Below are 25433 nucleotides of genomic sequence, written 5' to 3' on the forward strand. Positions count from 1 at the left end.
CTGCCTGTGTCTCTGCCTCTCTCATGAATAAAAAAATAAAATCTTTAAAATAATTGGCATGTAATTTTAGGGATTTTGAGGATCCCCTGAAACCAACCAGTAGACAATATAAATATTCCAGCTTACGACCCCTCTCAGAGTTCCCATGGGTTTAGCCAAAGTGATACATGTGCTATCTCAAGGTAAGTCTCTTTTTGGTAGAAAGTGCATCTTTCTCAGAGAAATTCAAAGAGCAACTTCCAGTGATATAAATACTATCTTTGGGGAGCACAATTGGAGTTCTTATCAAGCAGATCTGGGAAACACAGACATGCATGTTTGAGGGGATGCATGGCTTGTGTGTCAGCTCAACAGTTACTCTATGTTCACGTGGCAGAGGGTCACCTTGGCTGGCAGAGGGTCAAAGAGAGGAGAACATATTTTGCAAGGAGAAGTGCCATCCTAAGAAAGAAGCCCATCTGGGTGATCCTGACTACTCCCAGGACACTGAAGACCCGGTGCTGTATCATGTTTCAAGGGTCCAGATCAGAATGCTTCAGGACACTTGTGTATTCTGACATAGGGCTTAACTGCAGTGGGAGCAAGAAAAAAAATTTGACTGGTTGATGCATATCAGTAAATTGCACAGATAACTTCTGCATTCTTTGTACAAAGCCATTTAACATGGGTATCTAGACCATCATGTATTTTTTATGATTACAACAATCTCACAGTTGGTACTGCCTGACACTATGTTATGAAAGCACATTACTACTTAGGATGACATGTGTGTTCAAAGTATTCCTGCAGAAGAATAAATAAATAAGAAATAAATGAAATCATAAACAACTAGAAGAGAAACTGGAAAATATTTGTCGGTTTCATGATGAAAGACAACTTTTTACATATAGAAGCAAAGATTAAATCATAAACCAAAAGATTGGAGACTTATAGAATTATAAATTCCTATTCACCATATGTATAAAGTTAAATTAAAATAATATTAACATAGGACAATGAAGAACTCTAGTAAATTAAGAAGCATTAAACACCTAGACAAAAATGATACGAAAATAGATGAGTTACCATAGACTGAAAAAAAAACTAATTCCAATAAACATGTGAGAAAAACTCAACTTTATCACAAGTAAAGGAATTATAAATTAAAACTGTTTGCGATAATTAGTAGTTTTTAATCGATTAAATTGACATAAATTAAGTATTTTGTACTCAGTGCTGGTGAGGTGTAAGTTGAGACAAACTTTTTAGAGGTCAGTCTGGCAATATATATCAAGAACTTTAAAAATATTCACTCTTTGATCTAATTACATGTTAGGAATTTATCCTGTAGCCTGCTGGATTTGTAAACTATACATTTTGGTCTCAGGAAGATGAGCTTAAGCACCTTAATTGACTGGATGTAATGGATCCAGTTGTATAGGCTTCACGGACACAACACTGATATCCACATAAAGTCTCATGCTCAGGTGAGGCCACAGGTGCAGTATAACTAGGGCTCTATGACTAGTCCCTGCATTTGGCCAAATTCTTGCCATTCTTAACTGGAGCAAACATGACCTGTTGAAACCCACACAAACCTGGTATGTGTTTACAGCCATGATCATAAATAAAGTCACTGCAGACTCTCAAACTGGCATCATGCATTCACAGCCATGGTTAAGTCAGGCACCTACGTAGCAAATTCCATTTTCCTGAGGCTTTCATATTTTGGCATTCTCAGAGGAGCTGCCGTATTTCCGTGATGTTCTGAACATGGACTCGACAGCAAATGACCTCACCAAAGACTTTCCGTCATTTTGATGAATTGTATTTTTGGGTAAAACATAGAAACCGGAAATATATTCTTCTGAGGTTCCGCTCTGGGGCGGCTCTGTCAATTCTACCATCATTCACTGTGTTTCATATAACACATGACCAATTCGTACAACACCCACTTCAAAAATAAAATGAATGCGCCAAGACTGTCTGGAGCTACTCAATAACTATATATTTCCCTCTTATGAAAGCATGTTAGGACTGATGCCCTTTGACCATGGCACTTCACCCTCACGCACTGTAGCGGTGCTGCTCTGTCCAGCCGGCTCTCCCCACGGCAGGTCCACCACGGGACTCACGCCACAGATCTGTGCTTCTCGGCTTGAGGCTCCCTTGTGCCAGGGCTCTAGAGAGGCAGAAGTGCTGGGGAGCTGGCCCCTTCAGGAGCAATCCTTAGCCAATGACAAATAGGACTTGCAAGATAAATTCCCCAACATCCTTGCTCTCAGGTGGCACCAGGTGTGGGTGCATTCCATACTATTTCCAGAGGGCCCCAGCAGAACTGATCCCCATTGCCTGCGGCAGTAACCTGCTCACGAATGCAGTATAGACTGGCTTTCTTCCCTGCTCTCCCTCATTCTCCTTCCAATACTTCCTGGGATCGCTTCCCAAAAAAATCACTTGCTCTCATGTCTCTGTCCCAGGGTCTGCCTTTGGGACAAACCCAGCCTAAGACTTTAGCATGAGGACATTTTTAAAATTTTGAGTTGGCACTACAAAATTATGAGAACCTCCTCTGTTCCTTGTTATTGTTGTTCTTGCTGCTGCAACAATAGTAAAAGGAACTCCCTGTACTTTCTCCAGATTTCCGGCACATTCACATTTGCCTCATTACTTTTTCATTCATCTTCTTTCCTTCCAGTCTGTTCCCTTCTCCCTCCATGCGCCCTCTTTCTCTCCACATTTGTAAGCATGCACTCATGCATAGTATTATATATACATATTATTATTTCTGGAACCATTTAAGAGTAAATAGGAGACTTGTGCCTTTTTACCCCTAAGTATTTCAGTGCATATTTCCGAAGAACAAGAATATTCTGTCTCATAAGGACAGCACAGTTACCAAAATGATTTCCACTGTTTCTTATTATTTTCATGCTTCTACTTTATGAGGTCAGAGCTATGCTTAGTCACAGAATGCCACATGGCATTAAGTCACCAACTCTTACTACTTGAGAAAAATATGATTTCCAGAATGAAATTACACAGACAAGGATAGATAAGCCTTTCCTATCCATATAGCTGAGGACATGTCACAACCACAGACTGGAGGCCAGGCCTATGCAATTTGCACTGTCCACCTGCTTCTTTTCGTACTTTCTGAGTAGGAGACTCAGTGGTTATTACATCATCACCCTTAATATGCCCTAGGGTCTTCTGTGTTCAAGAGTACACATTGGTCTAACCTCCTGGATTAGCCACTGCACTTCCCATCCTCGCTGAGCTATCTCTGCTGCACATTTCAGGATCTCCTTCTGGAATTCTAAAAGGCACTTCTGATCTAATATGTCTCAACTCACACTCAACATTTCCCCCCCAAGCCCAGTCCTCTCCTAGCAGTTCTTCTCTCAGGGAATGGTGCCACCACCCATGCCGCTGGGTGGGGATTCATTCTTGACACCTGGCTTTGCTTATTACCCCCTGCACCTCTACATGAAATCCGTTAGAACATTCTGTCAGTACTTCCCACTGTCTCTTCCCATCTCTGCTGTCATCACCACCACCCCTGGATGCCCCACCACCTCCTGCCTGAGCTACAGCAATAACCTTTGAACTGGTTTGCATCCTTACTCCCTCCAATCTATTCTTCAGCCTGTAGAAAAAAAAAAAAGTTTGAAACACAAATCTACGTCTTCCTCCTGCTAAAAACCCATAAATAGTTTCTACTTAGTGTTTGAATGAATACAAACATACTTAACCACTCATGGTCTGACCTCTAACTACTTCTGCTCTGCTCTTGCAGTTTCCATCCGGCCACGCAGCCTTTTTTTCAGTCTCTCAGTTCATGGTGCCATCTCCTGCCACAAGACCTTTGCACATGTTCTCCCTGTGTGGAATGTGCCTTATGTCTACTCTCTAACCTCCTTCAGGTCACAGCTCCCTTGATTCAGTCCAATTTCCCATATTTTCTGGAATCACACAGCTCTTATTTTTCATAAGGGGCAGAGTTAAAATTTTATGCTTTCTTTGTGATTGTACAATGATCATCTTCTCCACCTGATTATAAGTTTCATGGTGCAGGGACTGTGTCTTGTGGACCTCTTACTGTATCTTCAAGCCCTACAGAGTGTATTGTACTCAGTAGGTAGTCAGTGAATAGTTGTTGAATGAAGGAATAAGCAAGCATAGATGACTTTTTTCAGCTCAACTGTGTAGGCTAATAGAATTGCATAGTTAGCTCTGAGCAATTCAGGACTAATCTGGGTTTTAAAAAAATCAGATATGAAGGAAGTGACCAGAAAAAGTACAAACTGGAATTCAAGCTGTTGACAAGGTGGTAACATAAGTGACTTGTCTATAACCAATCCACAGAAAGCAGTCCTCACATTATCTTGGCCATATTACATGAGGCATATCCAGAAATTACTCACATAGAATACTGGCTATAAGCTCTGTCTTATATATGGACCTGATTCTGGATGTTAGGAAAAAAACAAACAAACAAACCCCAAAACCATGAAAGAGTGTTACACAGTCTAGACCATTTAGCATAAATTGTCAAAGGCACCAACATATCAGTGGAAAGTGATCAGACAAGCACAAACTCCAATCCTGATTTTATAGGCCTGTTTCCAGAAGAAAAACTTCATTGTGGCAAACTTCTTCTTAAAATAGCTCAACGTGCTTATTTTCCATCTTAAACCTCTCCTGCAACAATTACAGCTCTTTCCGGTACCTTGTAAAAGCCAGGCTGTCAGACACTATCATTTCTGGAAATGGGTGTGCATTTGCCTCAGCTACATGCAAGCAATTAGTGGGCAGAAACCTTATCTGAGCAGTCACCACCCTGTCTTCACTTTCAAGCAATGGCCAAGTTTAAAGGCGACTTATCATGCCCCAGAGCATATTGTTGGTGGAGCCTGGCCAGTGAGAATTGCCAGGTTCCTATCTTTTTAACATGTCATTCCATGTTCAACCACAAGGGTCAGTTTTGCTGATTGTTGAGGGGGACAACCCTCTATTGGGACAAGCCCGAACCACTTCTATCTAGGCTTAATTGAAGACTTGGAATATAAGCAAGAACACATTCTGGATGCTGCTCTTTTTGTACCAACCCTTCCCACATTTGTATTGCAAATGTTTGCCTTTGCTAGAAATAATGGAGCTGGACCAAGGTGTTTGCTGGCACAAAGACTGAGGTTATGGGGCCCGTGTCACATGAAATCCAGGGCACAGATGGGCTCGTGTGGCACCTCCGTGCTAATTGACTGCCAAAGTTCTCTTCCCTGGACTTGAAGCAATACAGTCAATTGATGCCATCCCGCCACAGTTATCTGGCATTTACATCTCAGCCATGTCCCCTGAGCATCTGCCAGGCCTATACCGTGAAAGAAGCAACAATACTTTCCTGGCTATGAAAACTGCTGAAGTGGAACCAATTGGTATATATTTTAAACACCAGCATAACAAACATGTTGTCTTTAAAAAAGAGCACCATTTAGAAGATATTTCAGCAGGAAGGAGGTAGGTGTTTATGTATGCTAAGGGGAGCTCTGTGGTTCGTGGTTGCTATTCTTAGTAATTTTTAATGCCTGTTAGGGGTTTGTTCATGTTCATGTCCTAGAGTTACATACTGTGGTGATTTTGGATGTGGTCAGCATAGAGAGGGCTGCCTCCATAGGGGATGGCATTGAATGCTTCTCTCCTACTTGTTTATAGCCAACCTGGTACCAGACAACTTGATTTATAAAGATGTTAGAGGCTTCAGGGGTAGAAGGAGCTAGACTAAATCCAAAGCCCGTCATTTATTCTATGTGCAACCCTGGCCATATTACTTTGTATCTCTAGCCTCAGTTTCTTCATCTATAAATTGGGATAACAATACTTATTTCAGGATTGTTGCTAGAAATAAGGGAGGACAGTTGAAAGTACCCACCAGAGTTCTCAGAGCACAATAAATGGTTATCAAGTGTTGGTTCCTTCCTGATGCCCCATTACAAGTGCTTCTTTGGAAGGGCAGTGCAGAGTGCGATCTGGGGCTGGGAACCCAGTCCATGCACTTGAGGTACGCAGTCCTTTGCCTGTGCAGCCCCATGTGGAGCCATTTACATCTTTGTTTTTGCTCCCAATAGGAGCAGAATAATTGCTGTAAGGAAAATGTGGCTATCTTGTTTTTACTCAGGGAAAACAGTGATATAAGACTAAGAATGATACACTTCAAAAGCAATTTTCTTTTTTCCCATAAATTCCCTATTATTTGTCTTATTGTATTTTATTGCTTTTTCACCACCTACAGGTTTCAACATTTCCCATGTTCTTTGGAGCCCTAAGAAACACTGAATATATTTCTAATATGGTCGAAGATATCTTCCTTCCCATGAACTCATGTTACTCAAGAAGAAAGCTTCTGGGGATCCCTGGGTGGCTCAGTGGTTTGGCACCTGCCTTCAGCCCAGGGCGTGACCCTGGAATCCCGGGATCGAGTCCTGCGCCAGGCTCCCAGCATGGAGCCTGCTTCTCCCTCTGCCTGTGTCTCTGCCTCTTTCTCTCTCTGTCTATCAAGAATAAATAAATAAAATCTTAAAAAAAAACAAAAAGAAAGCTGCTGGATTCCACCATCTCCCTAACTTGTCGGTGTTAGTGGCATGGTAAAGCAGAAGAAAGAAGATCTTGAAAAACAGAAAGAACTGAGTTTGGATTCTGATTCTGATCTTGCCACTTCAAGGACGGATTTTTTTATTTTACAAAATGAGCAGCATAATGACTCTTATCCAGTTGGATGGTGAGCAGAAAATGAGACAACCCATAGAAAGTACATGGCACGCGGTAGGTGTTGCACACATTTACATCATGCCCCTTCTGCCTTTGCCTTCATTGTTCTTGGTTTGATTTCCTTTTCAAATATAATTGGCTAGCTTAGGAGTAAATATGGCATCATTGAGACAATCTGTGGGCAGATTTTGGTGACAAAAATGGAAACTAAACCTAATGACTTCACTCTTCCATTATTTCTGGGGAAGACATCATGTGTTCCTGCATTTGGGGAGGCCCTTGTTTTTTATCCTAGATGCCTGCATGTTTTAGTGATGTGATGTCATTTCAAAGAATCATAAAACACAGCCCTCACAAACACATACCAGATATTGTAAAGAATTAATACACTTGGTTTATTCAGAGTGTCTCTGCCTGTGGTAGGTTGACACAAGGACAAAGTGAGGAACTTGGGCCAGGCCATAGCAGTGAATGGCTGGAGAGATGCAAAAGACAGAGGGAGGCAGGTGCAGAGTGAGAGCATCATGGAAAGCACTTCAGCAGGGTCAGGAAACTCACCACAGTAATTCCAGGGCCATGAGCTTCTGGTGACAGATGGCAGAGTGGCAATCCGATAGGAAAACCAAGGAATATGAGAAATTAGAGACAGAGCAACATTCTGCATGGAGCAGCTGCCTAGGCACAAAATAAACCATTTCTTTTCTTTTGGTTGGAGATGTGGGAAATGAATGCTAAATCTCAAATATGTGTAGGAGGGAAAATATGGAAGTCAACTTACCAAGCTCACCACGTTTCAAGTTCAAGGTAGTGTCAGATTTGGCACTGTTGAAACAGCAGGCACATCCCCCTCCTCTAAAAGGAGTACTTAGTGAACAGACATGTCATAGTTCAATATTTTCTAGGAGCAATGAGGGAAAAGTAAAGATCTGTGGAATTTAATATATGTGGTCCATCAAGATTCAGTTGAAACTATTTTGGGGACATCAGTGCTGTAATGGGTCTTAACATGTTTTAAATCACTAGTCGTCTAACTAAACTCATAATGGAGGACTTCCACTGAATAATTAATATTAAATATTCTAACTGGCATCAAGGATATATTGGCTATGAGGAAATGATGAAAAGTTGATTAAAATGGACTTTTATCTGAGGAACTAAGTGACATAAAAATGATATGGCAGTAGCATTAACCCCCTGATCTCAGCCGCTTGGCATCTTGAAGCGGTATTACACGCTAGGGCTTTTTGCATTTTTCAGGAAGTTTGAGTTGACGATGGAGATATCTTCATTTCACAAAGAATTAAATTGCCACTAATTCATTATTTTGTCTTCTGCATTGAGTGAGGTGGTGTCAGAGAAGCCAACCAGGCAGCTGACTCTACAGGAGTCTCTGCAGAAGCAGAGACTAGATTTTCGGTGCAGGGAGCCAGAGGGGAGAGAATGAGAAATTTAATCTGGTGGGGTAGCAGGGCTTCCCTGATTTTCAAAAAAGCATTACATTCTGTCGCATGCAGATGCAGAAGATATGATCTAAACAGGTTCTTCAGCTTCCCTCCAAAGTCAGGGCAGTGATCACAGACTTGAGTACTGAGAGGTGGCCTTTCAAACACGGAGAGGCAGTTCAGATAAAGTTGTGCTACCAGGAAGGGGTCAGAAAGACTGGCCATGATCAGCCATATCTAGATGAGGGGCATCAGGCCCCTTCCCTTGTGGAGAAGGAGTAGCTGGAATGGCCTCAAACCCTGGCTGAGCATCTGACTGCTGGGAGCAGTGCATATATGTTCATGAAGCCTCTTATTTGACAAACTGGCTTTGTGGCAGACAGAAGTACTTAATTAGGCAACATGGAGACTCTGTCCACTTCCCCAGCCCAGATGGCTGAAGCCCTACCCCCACCGGATACAAGCTCACACATATATACACCTAAGGTGCTGACTGCTCTTGTTTTCATTGCACTCACTCAATCACTAGCTTAGCTTCAGCAAAGACCAGGACTGTGGCATTGGTGGAAATCTTTGCAGAGCTCGAAAGTCACTGCCATCTGCTCGGCAAATGCTATAAAACAATGTAAGGTTGGCAAAGGAAAACTGAATAGCTGTGAGCAGAGCAGAAGCTCCCTTGAAGAGAACCAGAGCAATCAGGGAGAGAGAGGGTCCTCAAGCAGCCAGGTAAATGACAACAGAGGGCATAGGGGACGCCCAGACCAAATGCTGTCGAGGGTAATACAATGTAGTAGGCACAGTGCAGGTCGCAAGCTTCAACATTAGCTGCGTGCTTGTGATTGAGTCTTCCTGGGTGGGCAAAAGCATATGTAGACAAGAAAGCTGAAACCGACAAAATGAACCAACTGAAATGTTAAAGCGGAAGTCTGTTCTTATGGCATGTTCTTCTGATCTGAACACAATCCTACCCAATACGAAAACAGTGGGAACACACTTAGGAAGCAAGTTTATTTTGGGTTCCTAGGAAGCAAGCATAAGCTGTTTGCTCCTCTAAAGTTGCTCTTTCTACCCAAAATCAATTCTAGTATGTTGCTTCTCATTACACAGCCAAGTTAAAGCTGCTTCAGACGATCAGAGACACATTTTTCTCCCTCTCAAGTAATTTATGTAATACGGGTTAGAGCAACATCAGGACTGGGAGCCAAGTATGGCCTGAGCAGGGCCCTGTCCCGCATCAATCTCAGGAAAGGGAGTCTCTCTCTCCTTGGGAATGCTCCTGCAGCTTCCCCCCCTGCCCCTGAAAACATCTTGTCATTTTTTAATTTCTGGGTAGATATTATTCTTAATCTTAAAGAACCAAAGTACCAATTTGCAGATACTGCTTTTTGAACTCTTGGGAGTGTTCTAACAAAACAGGAGTCTCTTTTTTGGTAGAGAAAGTATATTGCTTAATGTTCATGTAGCAATTACACATTAAATTGTTCATATTTCAAGGGAAGGACCCAAGGGGATGGGAAAAGAATTGATTTTATGACAGCATTTACAGAGATGGTTGAAAGGCATTACTTAACCTGTATATTAGTAATGTTCTGTGTCATATACAAAGATGAGTAAGACATAGTCCCTGTCCTCAAAGGTACTTACAGTTTAGGGAGAAAGACAAGAAGGTGAGCAAGTGATACAAGGTGAGTGTGATAATCACAGTTTGATTCTTTTTTTTGTAATTGATTTATTTATTTTTAAGTATTTGGGCTTAGGCAACATGTATTATGACCATTTACCTTTAAATACATCAGTCAGTATGTAAATCTACAGAACAAGGATATTTTTTTTAAGATTTTATTTTTAAGTAGTATCTATACCCAATGTGGGGTTCAAACTCACAACCCCAAGATCAAGAGTTGTATACTCTACTGACTGAGCCAGCCGGGTGCCCCCACGGAGTTTGGTTCTGACTCTTAAGCTGGATAACCTAGTTCCAGAGGTTAAATGTACAAAGTTGCAGCCAGACTGCTTGGGTTCCAATCCTACCTCTGCCATTTCTAGCTGTTGAACTTGGGCATTTGTATTTGTGCTCTTGCCTATGAAACAGGGATTATAATAAGGTTAGCTCTAGAGTCACAGGATTGTTGTGAACATTAAGCAAGTCCGTAGATATAAAGCAGTTGGAACAGTGCCTGGCACACAGTAAATACTCAGAGTTGACTGCTTAGAAGTCTGGACTTCTACAGATTCCAGGGAAAAGAGGCATTCTCGTGAAAAATTAGTGTTCTATTAGAAAATAGCATCCTGAAACAAATGGTCATGAAAACTTGGAAGAAATTCTTTCCTATAAATTACTTATATAAAAAAAATCTATTTTCATCTATATGCTGATATATTAAAAACCTGTTATATACATAGTCCTATGTTAGGTCCTAGTGGTGGTTATAAAACATGATGGATATAAAACAATATCCCCTATTTTGAGGAATTTATAATCCAAGGGGTGGAGAGGGGCAGCAAAGCTTCATAATCTAATCCATGGTGTTTTTAGTGGCACTAGAAAGGTGCCAAACAAATGTCATGGAAGTGAAAAGTAAGAAGAGCTAAAGAAACATGACATTGAGGTCTTGAGTTTGGGCATGGGAACCTCTTTCTTGAAGGTAGAGGATGGAGGTATCAAGCAGGCGATTATAACTGAGGTCACATGAAGAGTGAGATAGGAAGGTTAGCTAGGTTCATTTTGGAATTATCATCATAATGGTGAGAGCTGAATCTGTAGGAATGAAGGCAGTTGCTCAGGGATAATCTACATGAGGAAAAGAGCTACAGGCAGAACCAGCTAGAAGTATCAGTGCCAGTATCAGAAACTTGGGGCAAGAGGCTACCATGTCAGTGGGTGGTGTGGAAAGAGAGTCAATAGATATGAGCCACTCTTCTTACGGTAGGAAATGTGGGACCTAGAGGAAAGAGTTGGGTGAAAGAAAGTTCTTTGTTTCCTCTGATGGACTGGAATCAAGCGCAGGGGGGTAGTCCTGCCACTTGAGCTTTAAATGAAACTCCTTATCCATAAGAATTACTGTCTCCCAGCATGTCTACTAGCACAGCTTGTTACTCAGATCATATTGGTCTGCTATGTCCTCTTGCTCTTGACCATCTGGACCACTCACTGGTCCTTCCCCAGAGTTGGCTAAACCTTTAGTCTCAGTTATAACCCTAGCGTATCACCATGCAGGCATTGGCTCTTCCTTTGTCCATGCTGTGGGCTCTCAGAGCCTATGCATTTACAGTAGTAGGCAGTGGGTGGGGGAAGCAACTGCCAAGGGACTTCAAGATACAGCAGAGAGAGGGGTAGTTGATGGCACAGGATCCCTACGAAGCCGGCAGGAATGAGCTCTGTTGTATGGGTTTGACTCACTAAAGAAACACGTCTTCCCCAGAGATAAAATTAAAAGGAGCTAACACAAGGAAAAAGAAAAATCTTTAAAATATGTCTTCACTGAGGGTTTTGCTTATACTACTGTACTTACTACTTATCCCAGCACCATACAGAGGCCCTAATACCACCCCTATTTGTGGATGAAAAAAACTGAGTCTGGAGCAGTCAGATCACTTGGCCAAAGTCCCACAGGTGATAAGTGACAGAGCTGGGGCTGTAATTATGGCCTGACCCCAAGTCTGTGCCCTCATTGTCTCTCCTGGGGAAGTAGGGTCAGTGAAGACAGCGAGTCCAAACTGGGGAGAAGTGGAGGAGCTCGTGTTGAATGAATGTCTCAGGGTCATAAAGGAGAGGAAGTGAGGTCATCTCTAGAGACTGGGCTTGGGGGCTTTAGTCATCTTCACAGAATTTAACGGGAGTAGAACAGGGTTGGAATGGCCACTGTGGGAGAGTCAGGGGAGTCGACAGCACAACTAAAAGAAATTCTGGACAGCAGCAGAGGCCCAGCTGGGGCTGCATAATGTGCATTTTGTACTGGGACCAACGAAGGCATTTTTATGAGTTTTTCCAGCAACCTTTCACCGCCCACATATATAGGACCACAGAAGAGATGTTTTTGCTCACTCCTTAGGACTCAACACTTGATTACAAGCCCAGAGGAGCAACATCTTGTGCCGATGCCCTGAGCCATCTGCAGAGAAGGGATAATGGGATCCCACAGGGCCAGGGATGGGCCAGGTGGGAACAATGGTGGCTTGGGACAGGCCTGTGGTGTGCTCGCTGCTGGTGGAGCTGACCACAAGGAGGCCCGCGAAAACGGAGCAGGGCCCGGAGGCTGACGTGAAAAAGCAGCTGCTTGCAAAAATACATACACTGATGTTCACACTTTAAAGCAGCCTAGGAAACAAGCGCTTCCTTACTCACTCAGGGTGAGTAATAATTTGTGTCGGGCAAGAATAAGGGAATGCTGACTTCACTGTGTTTACTACCAGAGAAAATTGGGGGGCTGGCCAGGATGGCAAAACATCCGTCCTGGTAAAAGCCTAGCGTTTGCTAATGAGGTCGTATTACAACCATGCTCTGCTTTCCAAAACAGCACCCTCAGGAAACAAGAAATAAAGTCATTTTTCTTCAGAGACAGAAGATTTAACATTGCTTAACAATGATACTTAACATCCTTAGCCCTTAGCCTTAGGCAACATCCTTAACTACTGAGTGCTAGGAACAGTCTTCTTCCTGGGCTGGCTCGGGCTCTGGCTCTACTTTGGGAAGGGTCTTTCAGCAGGGCCGCAGGTTGCAGGAGCGCACTTTAAAGATAGCTGAACTCCAAGAAAGCATAGCAGGGTGCCTCTTGACCAGGGCTACTGACTCACGCCATGCCCGGAGAAGAGGGTGTGTGAGGGGTGTGTGTGCACTTTCTCTCTCTGTGTGTCAATGGTTCCAAATTTGGCATATAAATCAGCATTACTGAGTTAACTTAAAAACTCCTGTGATGCTCTCCACAAACCACATGGCAACCAAAGCAGCCAGGAGCATATTTAGTTCACTGTAAGGTTGGCCACCAACTTCCCATAGATAGAATTATTCCTATTGTTTTAAAAGAATTATTTATTTGAGAGAGAGAGAGAGAAAGAGAGAAAGAGAGAGAGAGATCTTGAACAGGGGGAGGGGCAGAGGAGGGGATGAGGGAGTGGGGAGAAGCAGACTCCCTGCTGAGCATGGAGCTGGGCTTGGGGCTCCATCTCAGGATTCTGAGATCATGACCCGAGCTGAAATTGAGTTGGAAAATTTAACTGGCTGAGCCACCCAGGCACTCCTGAATTATTCCCATCTTCAATTAAAAATTTAACTCCATAAATATCAAATATCGTAAAGCTCCCTGCCTCTGTGACAAAGAGGGGATGGATCCAGTGCCTACAGAGATGTGCTCACCTTCCTCTCCTGACAAAGGGAGAGAGCAGGGAGCTGCTGTGATTCAGGCAAGAGAACAGGAAAATCTCCAGGGTGGGGAAGACTAGAAAACCAGGGTAAATGTCACCGGCACACAGAGCTGGATCTGTATACCTTCTTAAAGCCAAGCGGGTCCCCTGCCTCTTCATTCTGCATCTTGTTGGGTAAAGATGGAGTACCTGCATGGGCTGGAGCACATTGGTGAGGATATCCTGCAACCCCTCCTTCAGATGTTGAGATGGAAACCTGAGGTGGAACTCCTCCATTTGAAAACTTGTGCCAGGGAACTCATGTGCATTTGTCTGAATACCATTTATTGTCCATCATGGCGACTTCTGGTTGCCAGGTAGCCACCAAGGTCTTGTTTGCTCATGCAGCTAATCACTCCTACCACCGAGCATCTGTGTGAGTGCTGTTGGTCAGAACTGCTTTTGGTCTGAGATGCTTCCCCTCTAACTACGTTATATTCTTGGGGTTGGCAGGATTTTGTCAACTCATGCATTGTGATGATAGCTCTAGAGCCACAAACAGCATAAATGTATCGCCTTTGTCAGAAAACTCGCTCTGCAATGTTTAATCCTAAAATAGGCTTGTTGAGAGCCATGATTAAGCATTTCAGGGCTTATTAGCAAAAATAAATAGGAGTTGGAAATTCGGAGGACTTTCTGCTAATAATTACTAAACCAAGTATTTGTTGCATTGACATACAAAGTTTATTTGCTGCCACCTGTCTGAGAGAGTAGAGTCCTGGGGATGGACTGGCACTGTATCTCCAGTCTCTATATCCTCAGGGCTCAATACAGAGTAGATAATTAATAGATATATGGAGAATGAATGAGGGAAATTTAGAGTTTTCAATGTTATTTCTGTGTTTTTGATTTGTACTAAAAAAAAAAAATCCATTTCCGCAGTCTGGTGCAAGTTGGCCAGGAGACACTAAACTGTATCCAGTTTTTTCTTTTTTTTCTTCCCTCTCATAAGAACATACTACTTTCCATCTGCCTTAACCACAATTTCCATACATTTCAACATTGAAAGCCAGAAATGTTATATTTAAAACAAATTTTGGAGATGACTTCCATTTTTTAAAAAATGAAAACAAAATACTAGGCCAGGGAAAAATAAGGAGAGGAAAGAAATCAAGAATGAGAAGAGACTATGAGACAACATACCAAAAAAGAAAGCAGAGAGATAAATAAGATACAGTTGTATGGAAGCTTTTAAAATATTGTAGTTTGAGTATCCTGCCCAATCAGTGTTAACAATTGATTCTCTACTAGAGCTCAGATTTTATTACTTTTGAAAATCAACATACTATTTATAAGAGCAGATGGTCACTTAGGCTATGCCTGTTGCAATATCCAGGATGGTATTTTTGTAGATTCACACACAGAATTATAGCCAGTGTGAAACTCAACACAGTAACTCCCTCTGGGATAACACTTCAACAATTTTTTTTGATGAAAAAGCTCTATTTAGGATCTTCTCCCCTCTTTTTAAAAGGAGATATTCCGTAACATTTCAGTTTTTTGGCTGGCATTAACCTTTCTTTGTTTGTCCCCCCACTACCCCCCAAACTCAAGATTTCTCACACTCCCTCTTCACTCCCATAGTAGCTGCACTAGACATAATCTTGGAAAGTTTTCCTCTTTGTCATGTGCTACTGATAGCAGACCAAAATTATTCTTCATCTCACAGATAAGAGCACAAGCCTTTGAGAATTGTATCTCATTTTCAGGGGTGTCTAGTTACAGCCTAAGTGGATCGTGTTAGGCCAGAATCACCAAGCGAACTTTTCCCACGCGATTGTTTTCCTTCCCCCACTGTGTCTGCGGCTCTCAGCAATATTTGCTGACTGCCTCGCAAACCCGGTCAGATTCTAAATCAAGCACAGAACATCTTCCCAGGTTCACATTTCTCTCCTGCTTTTTAACACCCACATGAAGCTCCAAGGTTAAGGTTGGCTTGCCCTTCCTTGTAGGTAACTGCTAGGACAGAGGATTTACTATTTTACTGTCCCTAAGCTTGGTGCAGGATGTTCAATACTATTTTTATAGCAATGGCTTAGGATTTCCATTCTGTATCCAATATTCTTGCTGACATGTTCAATTGCAATGATATACTATTTTCTTTTCTTAAAAAATAACCCACAAGTGTTTCAATTATTAGCACAGTTGTGAAGATGGCACGAGGGTTGTAGCAGACGGGAGTAAGGAAAATTATAACATATTCCCAATTTCAAAGCCAGATTTCTATTTCATGTAGATTTCTCTAAAGACTTTATTTGTAGGTAAGCTAGTGAGAGGAGACCCCGAGTGATCTACCTGGGTAAGGATGCGTACTGTCTCTCCATCCCCTCAAAGCGGACGTTGTGTGCAGTCCCATCTGGACCCTTTCCAGACACCTGTGGAGAGAAAAGTAATTAGAGATGAAGATCCATTATACACCCTGGTTACTGACAATGCATTGCAAAATTATAATCAGTGCACAAATGCTGCTGCTGCCTGCCAAAAATCAACTGTGGAAAAGCAAGCAGGATCTCAGTATTGCTATTGGAATTGATGATCAAGCCACAAACATGGCATTTAACAACAAAGTCACTTCTTTCAAAAAGGGTCACTGTCAAACTGACTCCTTCCTGTCACTAAGCCAGGGAGATTCAGTAGGCTGAAAGACCATTTTCCCCCCTTTACTTAGGCTTTAGTTTTTAGAACAGTTTGAGACTTATAAAAAAACTAAGAAACAGTACAGGGTTTCCGGAACTCAGTTTCCCTATTACTAACATCACGCACTAGTGTGGTATGTTTCTTACAATTAATGAATCAATACTGACACATTATTGTTAACTAAAGCTCACAGTTGATTTGGATTTTTATCCAACCCCTTTCCTGTTTTGGGATCCCCTATTACATTTAGTTATCATGTCTCCTAAGTTCCTGTTGCCTAAGACAAGGACCGTATTTTTGTGTTTCTTTGAAATTTTATTTATTTGAGAGAGAAAGTGCGAGTGCATGTGTGTGAGAGAGCACAAGTGGGGGAGGGGCAGAGGGAGAAGCAGAGCAGGGAGCCCAATGTGGGGCTTGATCCCAGGATCCCAACCTGAGGCCGAAGGCAGACACCCAATCGAATGAACCACCTAGGCTTCCCAGGGCCATATTTTTGAAAAGTACCTTTTCCAAACCTTCCTTTACTAACAGGGGTTGGTGACAAGTTACTGTCTACTCCAGAGCTTCCATGAAGCCCTCCCTCACCCAAACCTCACTTAATTCCCTCCCCTAGCAACTACCACAGAGAAGTCAGGACCTCTTTTCTAGCTAGGGTTGATCTTTATTATTTTTTTCCCTTCCTTTGTGCTTCCCATGTTGACCTCTCTTCGGGTCTCTTCTATCAGTCTCTGAGACTCTGAAGAGCAGTGCGTGGCCCCAGTATGTTCTCAATAAAGTGTGCTAGTTCTGTAACTGTAAAAACTTTATACATAGTGCTTCTGCAGCTCTCATAGCAATCAAAAACAGGATGAACACATCCAGGTATTTATAAGTACTTGTTGACTTATCAATTCCTCACCTGTTCATGTCAACACAGGTGGGTTTGTGGATCATTTATGTTTTGGCTCTTAGGCTGGGCTGGCCATCACATAATGGGCATGGAGGGGGCAAACAGAACACCTGGACATTATAAGGGGGGAAGACAGAATTTGCTAGTAAGCACGGGAAGTAAAGGTGTCAAGTCAGTAGGGGAAATTTTTCTAGGTAGTACTCAATGTGCAAGTTATTTTCTTCTTGCCAAAAGTTCTAGCTCTCTATAAAACCACCATCCCAGCTTGGGTGACATGTGTAGGGAGGATGTATTGTGGAAGTTGTTGCAAAACAAATATATACACTTATTTAGAGTAAGAAAGACTATTCCTGGTGTCCAGTTATTACAGAAGGCTCATAAGAATGTATCCTGAGGGATCCCTGGGTGGCGCAGTGGTTTGGCGCTTGCCTTTGGCCCAGGGCGCGATCCTGGAGACCCGGGATCGAATCCCACGTCAGGCTCCCGGTGCATGGAGCCTGCTTCTCCCTCTGCCTGTGTCTCTGCCTCTCTCTCTCTCTCTCTCTCTGTGACTATCATAAATAAATAAATAAATAAAAATTAAAAAAAAAAAAAAAGAATGTATCCTGAAAAACCTCTCTACATTTCACCAATACATGGAAGAGGAGTGGCTGGAGTTATAAAAAAGGGCAATAGCCCAGTGAATTAACAAGGTAGGGATGAAGACTGCACATACAAACTCACAAGCAACTACAGAGAGACAGAATTCTCTGCGTTAGGATACAAGTCCTGATTTAAACCACTGACTTTTCTAATAAAGATCAGAAACAAGGGTGGTATCAGACAAACGGGATAAATAAATGGTATAGAAAAAGCAGAAGTGAAGGATACAATTATTGTCCTCAGCCACTTCTAACTAAGGTTTTGTTTTTAAACTTTTTTTTTTATGTAGGAAGAATTAGCTCGAATACCAGAACTATGCTGAAGGTTATTTAATTGTGGTTGGTGGAGAACATTGTGCTTATGCATCCCTAGTATGGCTTTATTTATTTAAGATTTTATTTATTTACTCGAGAGAGAGAGAGAGAGAGAGAGAGAGAGAAAGGCAGAGACATAGGCAGAGGGAGAAGCAGGCTCCATACAGGGAGCCCGATGTGGGACTCCATCCCAGGTTTCCAGGATCACACCCTGGGCTGTAGGCGGTGCTAAACTGCTAAGCCACCTGGGCTGTCCCCTAGTATGGCTTTAGACATTTACAAGTAATCTTTTTCAGGATCCCTGGATGGCTCAGCGGTTTGGCACCTGCCTTTGGCCCAGGGCATGATCCTGGAGTCCTGGGATTGAGTCCTGCATTGGGCTCCCTGCATGGAGCCTGCATCTCCCTCTGCCTATGTCTCTGCCTTTCTCTCTCTGTGTCTCTCATGAATAAATAAATAAAATCTTAAAAAAAAAAAAGTAGTTTTTTTCTTTTGGCCACAAAACTCCAAGTTAATCCTTTTAGCACTGTTACCAGAAGTGGCCTGGCCTAATGGTGGCTGTCCACATTCTGGGGTCTCATCACCCATGTGCCTCACCTTCTGGTGAGCTACCAGCATAAGAGATTTTATGAAATGTAGGATGATCCTTATCTTAAGGAAGCTTTAGTCTCATTGGAAAAACAAGCATCAGAAGTGAAATAATTAAAGAATGATGTAGGACAATGTATGTTCCAATGCCATTCAGGACATTACTAACAGTGGCCCAGCTGACACCAGAAGGTGTCAGGAAAAACTTCACGGAAGTAGCTAAGATGGGTGGTGTGTTTCTGTATCGAAAATTATTCTCTCATTCACCAATTGTGTATATATTTATTATATTTATATTGTATCTATATCTATATACCGTACTTCTCTATCAACATGACAACATCTTTAACAATCTGAACAATCTTTGAACCAGGGATTACCGAGCAGCTACCATATCCCAATGCCATGCTAGGCACTATATTTAAAGGAATGAATAAGGGCTGGATTTCTTCATTCTTTGAATATAGAGGAGACAGGTCTGCAAACGATTACAGTACAATGAGATCACTGCTAGAGTGTCAGTATGAGAAAGGAGGTAGTAGGAGTCTGAAGAAACAGATAGCAAAGTCCACCTGGCGGAGTTGAAGACAGCTTCATATGGGTGTTGAAGCTTCATCTAAAACCTGAATATGAATGAGGAGAAGTTTTAGTGGGGGAGAAGGTAGGAGCAGCAGGAGAAGACATTCTGAGCAGAGAGAGCAAAAATCAAACAACATGGAGGCATTTAGAAGAGAAAAGCACTGTGTCTTCAGGGAAAGTCAAGATTTTGGTAAAGGAAGAAACAAAGCCCATTAGGGAAGAGGATATAGTAATAGCAACACCACTACTACTATTATGGCTATAACTGCTATTGCCACTACTACTACGTGCTTTTAGAGCACTTTTAGGTTCACAGCAAAAGTGAGAGGAATGTAGAGAGTTCAGATCCCGCTGCCCCACATATGCACAGACTCCGCCATTACCACCCTCCTCACCATGTGCTACATTAGTTACAATTGATGAACTTATACTGACAAATCATCATCCACAGTCTAGAGTTTATATTAGGACTCACTATTGGGGTTGTACAGTCTCTTGGGTTTGAACAATGTATGACATGTGTCCATCATTATAATATCATAAAGAATATTTTCACTGCACTAAAAATTCTCTATGCTCTGCCCACTCATTCTTCCCTCACCCCAAACCCATGGCAACCATGGGTTGCTGTTGCCAAAGTTTTGCCTTTTCCAGAATGTCATGTAGTTGGAATCTTACAGTCTATAGCCTTTTTATATTGTTTTCTTTCACTTAGTAATATGTATTTAAGTTCCATCCATGTCTTTTCATGCTTGATAACTCATTTCTCCTTAGCGCTAAATAATTTTATATTGTCTCGATGTACCAAAGATTATTTATCCATTCATCTACTAAAGGACATCTTAGTGACTTCCAAGGCTTGGCAATAATAATAAATAAAGCAACTATAAACATTGTGTGCAGATTTTTGTGTGAAGATAAATTTTCAATTTTTGTAAATACCAAATAGTGCAGTTCCTGGGTTGTATGTTCAGAGTATGTTTAGTCGGGTAAGAAACTGCTAAACTATCTTCTAAAGTGGTGGTATCATTTTGGATTCCCACTAGTGATGAATGAGAGTTCATGTTGCTCCACATCCTCACCAACATTTGGGGTTGTCAGTGTTCCAGATTTTGTCCATTATAATGGGTGTGCAGTGATAACTCATTGTTATTTTAATTTATATTTTCCCGATGACACATGATGTAGAGCATCTTTTCATATGCTTATTTACCATCTGGATATCTTCTTTGATGGGATGTCTGTTAAGGTGTCTTTGGGCCATATTTTAATTGATTTGTTTCATTTCTTATTGTGAGGTTTTAAGAGTTCTTTGTAGTTTTAGTTTACAGTTCTTTGTCATATGTGTCTTTTGTAAACATTTTCTTCCAGTCTGTGTCTTATCTTTTCATTCTCTTGATAGTTTTTATTGCAGAGCAGAACTTTTTAATTTTAATGAAGTCCAGGTTACCAATTCTTTCTTTCATGGATCTTGCCTTTGGTGTCATATCTAAAAAGTCATTACCAAACCCACGATCATCTAGCTTTGTTTTCTCCTATGTAATCTTCTAGTAGTTTTATAGTTTTGCATTCTAAATTTGGGTTGGTGATTCATGTTGAGTTAATTTTTGTAAAGGGTATAAAGTCTGTGTATAAAGTCTGTGTCTAGATTCCTTTTTTTTTTTTTGTATGTTGGATGTCTAGTTGTTCCAGCACCATTTGTTGAAAAGACTATATTTGCTCCATTGTATCATCTGTATACCTTTGTCAAAGACCACAATAAATATTTATTTGGGCCTATTTCTGGTTCTCTATTCTGCTTTATTGATCTATTTGTCTATTCTTTCATCAATATCACACTGTCTTGATTACTATAGCTTTATAATAAGTCTTGAAGTTGGGTAGTGTCAGTCCTCCAACTTTGTATTCCTTCAGTAGTATGTAGGCTATTCTAGGTCTTTTCCTTGTCCATATAAACTTTAGAACCAGTTTGTTGAGACTCTTTAGAATCAAGAAAATAACTTGCTAGGATTTTGGTAAGGAGCACATTGAATATATAGATCAAGTTGGGAAGAACTGACATCTTGACAATATTAAGTCTTTCTATTCATGAATATGAACTATCCCTCCATTTATGTTTTTTCTTTGATCACTACTACAATTTAACAGTTATTTGGTACTTACTGTTTGTCAAGCAAAATTTTATATGTTTTATTTAATCAGTCTAGTCAATCTTCCCCAATAACCCCACTGGTTGCCCCATTTTTCAAATGGGAATACTAAGTAGATGCTCACATAGCTAGTGCATGGAAAATCTGAGACAAAGATCAGGTCTGTCTGACCCCAGAGCCCAATATCTGGAGATACAGCCATGGGACATATCTTGGAGGAGCTCATATGCCATGCCAAGGAACTTAGGTGATGGTAAAGTCATTGAGAATGACTACTTGATAAGTGACGGGACATATTTACAAGTTAGGGAGATTATTCTTGCCATGGTGTGGAGGTTTCAGTGATAGTTTGAGCCTGAGATGATTAAGACCTAACCTAGGGAATATACCAAAGGATAAAGGCTCACACATTGTTAGCTTAGAGTGAAGGCCACTGGCTGGCCAATGAACTCAGAAGTGTAGGTAGTGTGCTACATGAGGGTAAGTCTTTCACTGATAGCACAAGAGTCTCTGGCCCAATGAGTAGAGTTCTACAGTAATTCTTGCTACAAGTATAATTCAAATGTGTCAGAGCTTTAAGGGAAAACAGAAACATTTTAAAATGGCCTGTGTTTTCTTCTGCTTTTCTCCATATTTCTTAACTGCGTGGGCCTCTCAGGTATTACTGGGCCTTTCTGTTTTCAGAGAAACTTGATTAATCCCGCTAAAAGGGAGTCACTCAGTGGGTCTGATGCAGTGGATGCTGGCCCAGGAAGTTCTGCAAGGCATGGCAGCATTTCCTGTGAACACCCATGGGACATCTTGCCTGATCTCCAGTTCTACAGAGATCCTGAAGAAATTGGAAAGGAAGAGCAGGCCACTGCTGAAAAGGCTGTGCCCAAGGAGGAATTTCAGGGTAAATGGACTGCTCCATCTCTTGATTTCACTGCTACTCAACCTGAAAATGCAGACTGGTCTGAAGGCGTGCAGGTGCCCTCTGTGCCTATTCAGAGTTTCCTACTGAAGACTGGAGACCTCAGCCTGCCACATCTGGAGCTCCCACTGCTCAGGCCACTGCATGACTTGGGACAACCACTGAGTGCTCTTAAGCTGCTTTCCCACAATGGCAAATGAGACAGAAATAGGGTTGATGTAAAATAAAGTTTTTTTTTTTTTTAAAAAAAGAAAAAAATATAAAGGCAAGGGAGTGCTATAAGAATGTTAAGGGGCACAGGTTCAATAACTGACTAAGGATTAATAGGAAGGATGTGTCTGGAATAATGCACGATTTTCTGAGCTCAACAACTAGACGGGCTTGGTAACCACCGCCAAGATGGGAATGAGGGAGGAATAGATTTAGTGGCAAGGGTAGGGATGGGAGGAGGGGATACTTAGATATAGTGAGCTTGAATGGGACATCTGATGGTGATGTCTGATAGGCAGTTGAGTGTAAAAGTTTGCAATGTTGAAACCTGGACTAGAGATGGAGAATTGGGATTCAGCCTATAGATGGTACCAAAAACCCTGGGAAAGATTAGAATGCCCAAAGAGAATCTGTAGACACAGAACAGAAGAAAAGACATGCAATGAAAACAGAGAAGAATACCAATAATATTCCTAGGATCACTGTCATTTAAGGGGCAGAAAAACACAAGTTGAACCCAGGAGGAAATCTGACAAGGTCTAGAACAGCAGTTTGACTGGAAGAGAAGTAGGAGAGAGGGTTACAGAAATCAAAAGAAAAGCATTCCGTGAATGAAGGTGTGGCCAATAGTGTCAAAAGCAGTCAAGAACTGCAGTATGAAAAGGTCTGTGGTCAATATATGTTGATGTGTTTTACCCGAACCTCCCTCCTTACAGAGTGTCAACCTGAACTACAGGGCTTGGAAAGCAAAATCTGCCTTTCCCACAATGCCCTTGTGGTCAGTTTAGTAGTATGATTTAAGTTGGGCCACTGAAGTGGCTACACTTCCACTGGTTATTCTGACAACAATTAAAGCTTTGTTGGGTTTCCTCAGCAGTTTTAGCAGATGTGTCATTCAAGTTTCTGGGGTGGAGTCTAGCTTTTGTACTTAGCTTTGGAGTTGGCATCACTAAAGGTGGCTTTCTGATTGTGGCTTTCTTAATTATGGTGACTCCTGATACAGGCATTATTATATGGCTCTGGAGCCAAAAGCTTTCTTAGAAGTGGCAGCAGCTCCCTTGGGAGCCTGGTTCTGTGGTGTGGCTTGAGAAATCAGTCCTGAAATCTTAGCTAAGATTATATTCCTTTAGATTGTCCTTAAGATTCTGTAAGCCCATTATTTTGGTGCAATAAATTTGTTCTTGCTTAAACTAGCTTGAGTGGATATTATTCTCTGTCACTGAACGGTGACTAACATAAGTTCTGCAGAAGTGTAGGTGGGAATTGGAAATGAGATGGTGATTGGTGTTTATTGAGAATGATTTCTGTGGATTGATGGGGAGAGAAAGCAGGACTCCAGGGTATCGAAAATCTTTATCACTTTCCCCCTAAAAGCAACCCCCCCCCAAAAAAACAAAAGACCCCAAAACAAATGCTTATTGCCTTATGCTATCATGCTGAGAAAATCAGATTAATACTTCCAAGTAAATAAACATTTGTTAGTGTCTCTTAAGTAGACACATAGTCATGTGCTATGTACTCTAAAACATAGAGATGAGAAAAAGTCCTTTTCCTCAGGGACACAGTGCTAGTTAATAGAAACGATGGGAATAAATTTGTGTTCCATTATTTAAAAAAAAACAGATTGAATGGATTTTTCTCCCTAAATCTTCAAAAGATGACCTCTGTTAATATTTTTAATATATACATATTCTAGTGGCATATAGTTTTCTTCTCCAACTATTTATTATTGGCATTTTGCTGTGCTACCAGAAATATTTCACAAACATAAATTTTAATAGCTATATAACATCCCATTTATGGATAAATCATAATTTATCTAATCTCCCCCTATAACTTGATCAACTTTTATATCCTAATCAGAAATGGTGGCAATACAGATTATTGTGTTGGGTACAAAGATTCTTACAAATAGCTGTGAACTGAGGGTAGGAAACTGCAGATAGAGGACTGTTAAAGAGAAACTAATTATAGGTTGTAGTTAGATCCTTAAGAAGTCAGGCCACTTTAGGAGAGAGTGAGGGGAAAGAGAACAGGCACAAGCATTTATAAGCTCATTTCTCATTTTGCTCTGTGCGCAATAAGACTCAGAAATGTTCCTGCTTCCAGCACTCCTTATTAGGTAATTTCCCTCATCATAAAAAAATAAGGTCAGCGGCTTTGATCCAATTAATTTTTTTTTAAAGAAGCCCTTTATCTCGCTTGGTATCATGCAGGGTTTTTTTTTTTTTAATGTAATGACCTAAATATACATCTGATAGAAATAATTTCAACTTAAGCCATAAGAGAAACCTAGTCTTTTCCAAAACAATGTAATGATAGAACTTATGCTTGGATTTGGGGCATATTTATCTTTCTCTACTAATAAAGCTCAGGAAGAGAAACTTCAGAGAGCTTATTCAGAAACAACTTGAAAGGCTCATGCCTGGTGTGCCTTGCAGTGGCGATCCAGTTTGGCCGGCTTATGACAGCGGATGACAGCCTATCAGGAGGGTTTGGCATACGAGGAATGTTGAATTAAGATGGTTTAGGCCATGGGAGTTCTCCCAATTTCATTCACTCAATGCCTGCTGCTGGCTGGGATGTTAAGAGCCTTGTTAATATAAAGCTATTAGTCTTTTCTCTACAAAAGCAAGGGGCTTGCTGGTTACATTCAGGGTTCCTTAAATTAGTATGTATTTCTAGCCTGGCATTGCTGGAATCAGCAGTTTCACAAAGCAATATACTAAAGAGGCCATTTAACCTCCGATTTCTCCCATTTGCAGATTAATGGCAGAGGGGAAGATTTAATGCCCTTTCAAACATGTTTTAACAATTCATTACAAATAAAGGAATAAATCACACAGGATTTTCTGCAAATGTCTGATGATAAAAAGTGGAAACAATTCAAAATTAGCATGTTTTCCAGTTCCCACAGGTTGG

The 25433-nt window shown here is 41.4% G+C and overlaps 1 protein-coding gene and 1 non-coding gene across 3 annotated transcripts in view; one reads left to right on the forward strand and one right to left on the reverse strand.

The window, feature by feature from the left end:
* Positions 1–25433, reverse strand: part of PARD3B (par-3 family cell polarity regulator beta) — a 982784-nt gene that overhangs the window by 38049 nt on the left and 919302 nt on the right. For both annotated transcript variants that reach the window (XM_072742730.1, XM_072742729.1), the window contains one exon: positions 15885–15964. In XM_072742730.1, the coding sequence (XP_072598831.1) occupies positions 15885–15964 (80 nt within the window). The remainder of the gene's footprint in view (positions 1–15884; positions 15965–25433) is intronic.
* Positions 21791–21941, forward strand: LOC112922955 (small nucleolar RNA SNORA62/SNORA6 family). Its single transcript, XR_003235565.1, has one exon. It is a non-coding gene; the product is annotated as a small nucleolar RNA SNORA62/SNORA6 family (small nucleolar RNA).

This window comes from Vulpes vulpes, chromosome 16 (genome assembly GCF_048418805.1).
Source record: "Vulpes vulpes isolate BD-2025 chromosome 16, VulVul3, whole genome shotgun sequence".
NCBI lineage: Eukaryota > Metazoa > Chordata > Mammalia > Carnivora > Canidae > Vulpes > Vulpes vulpes.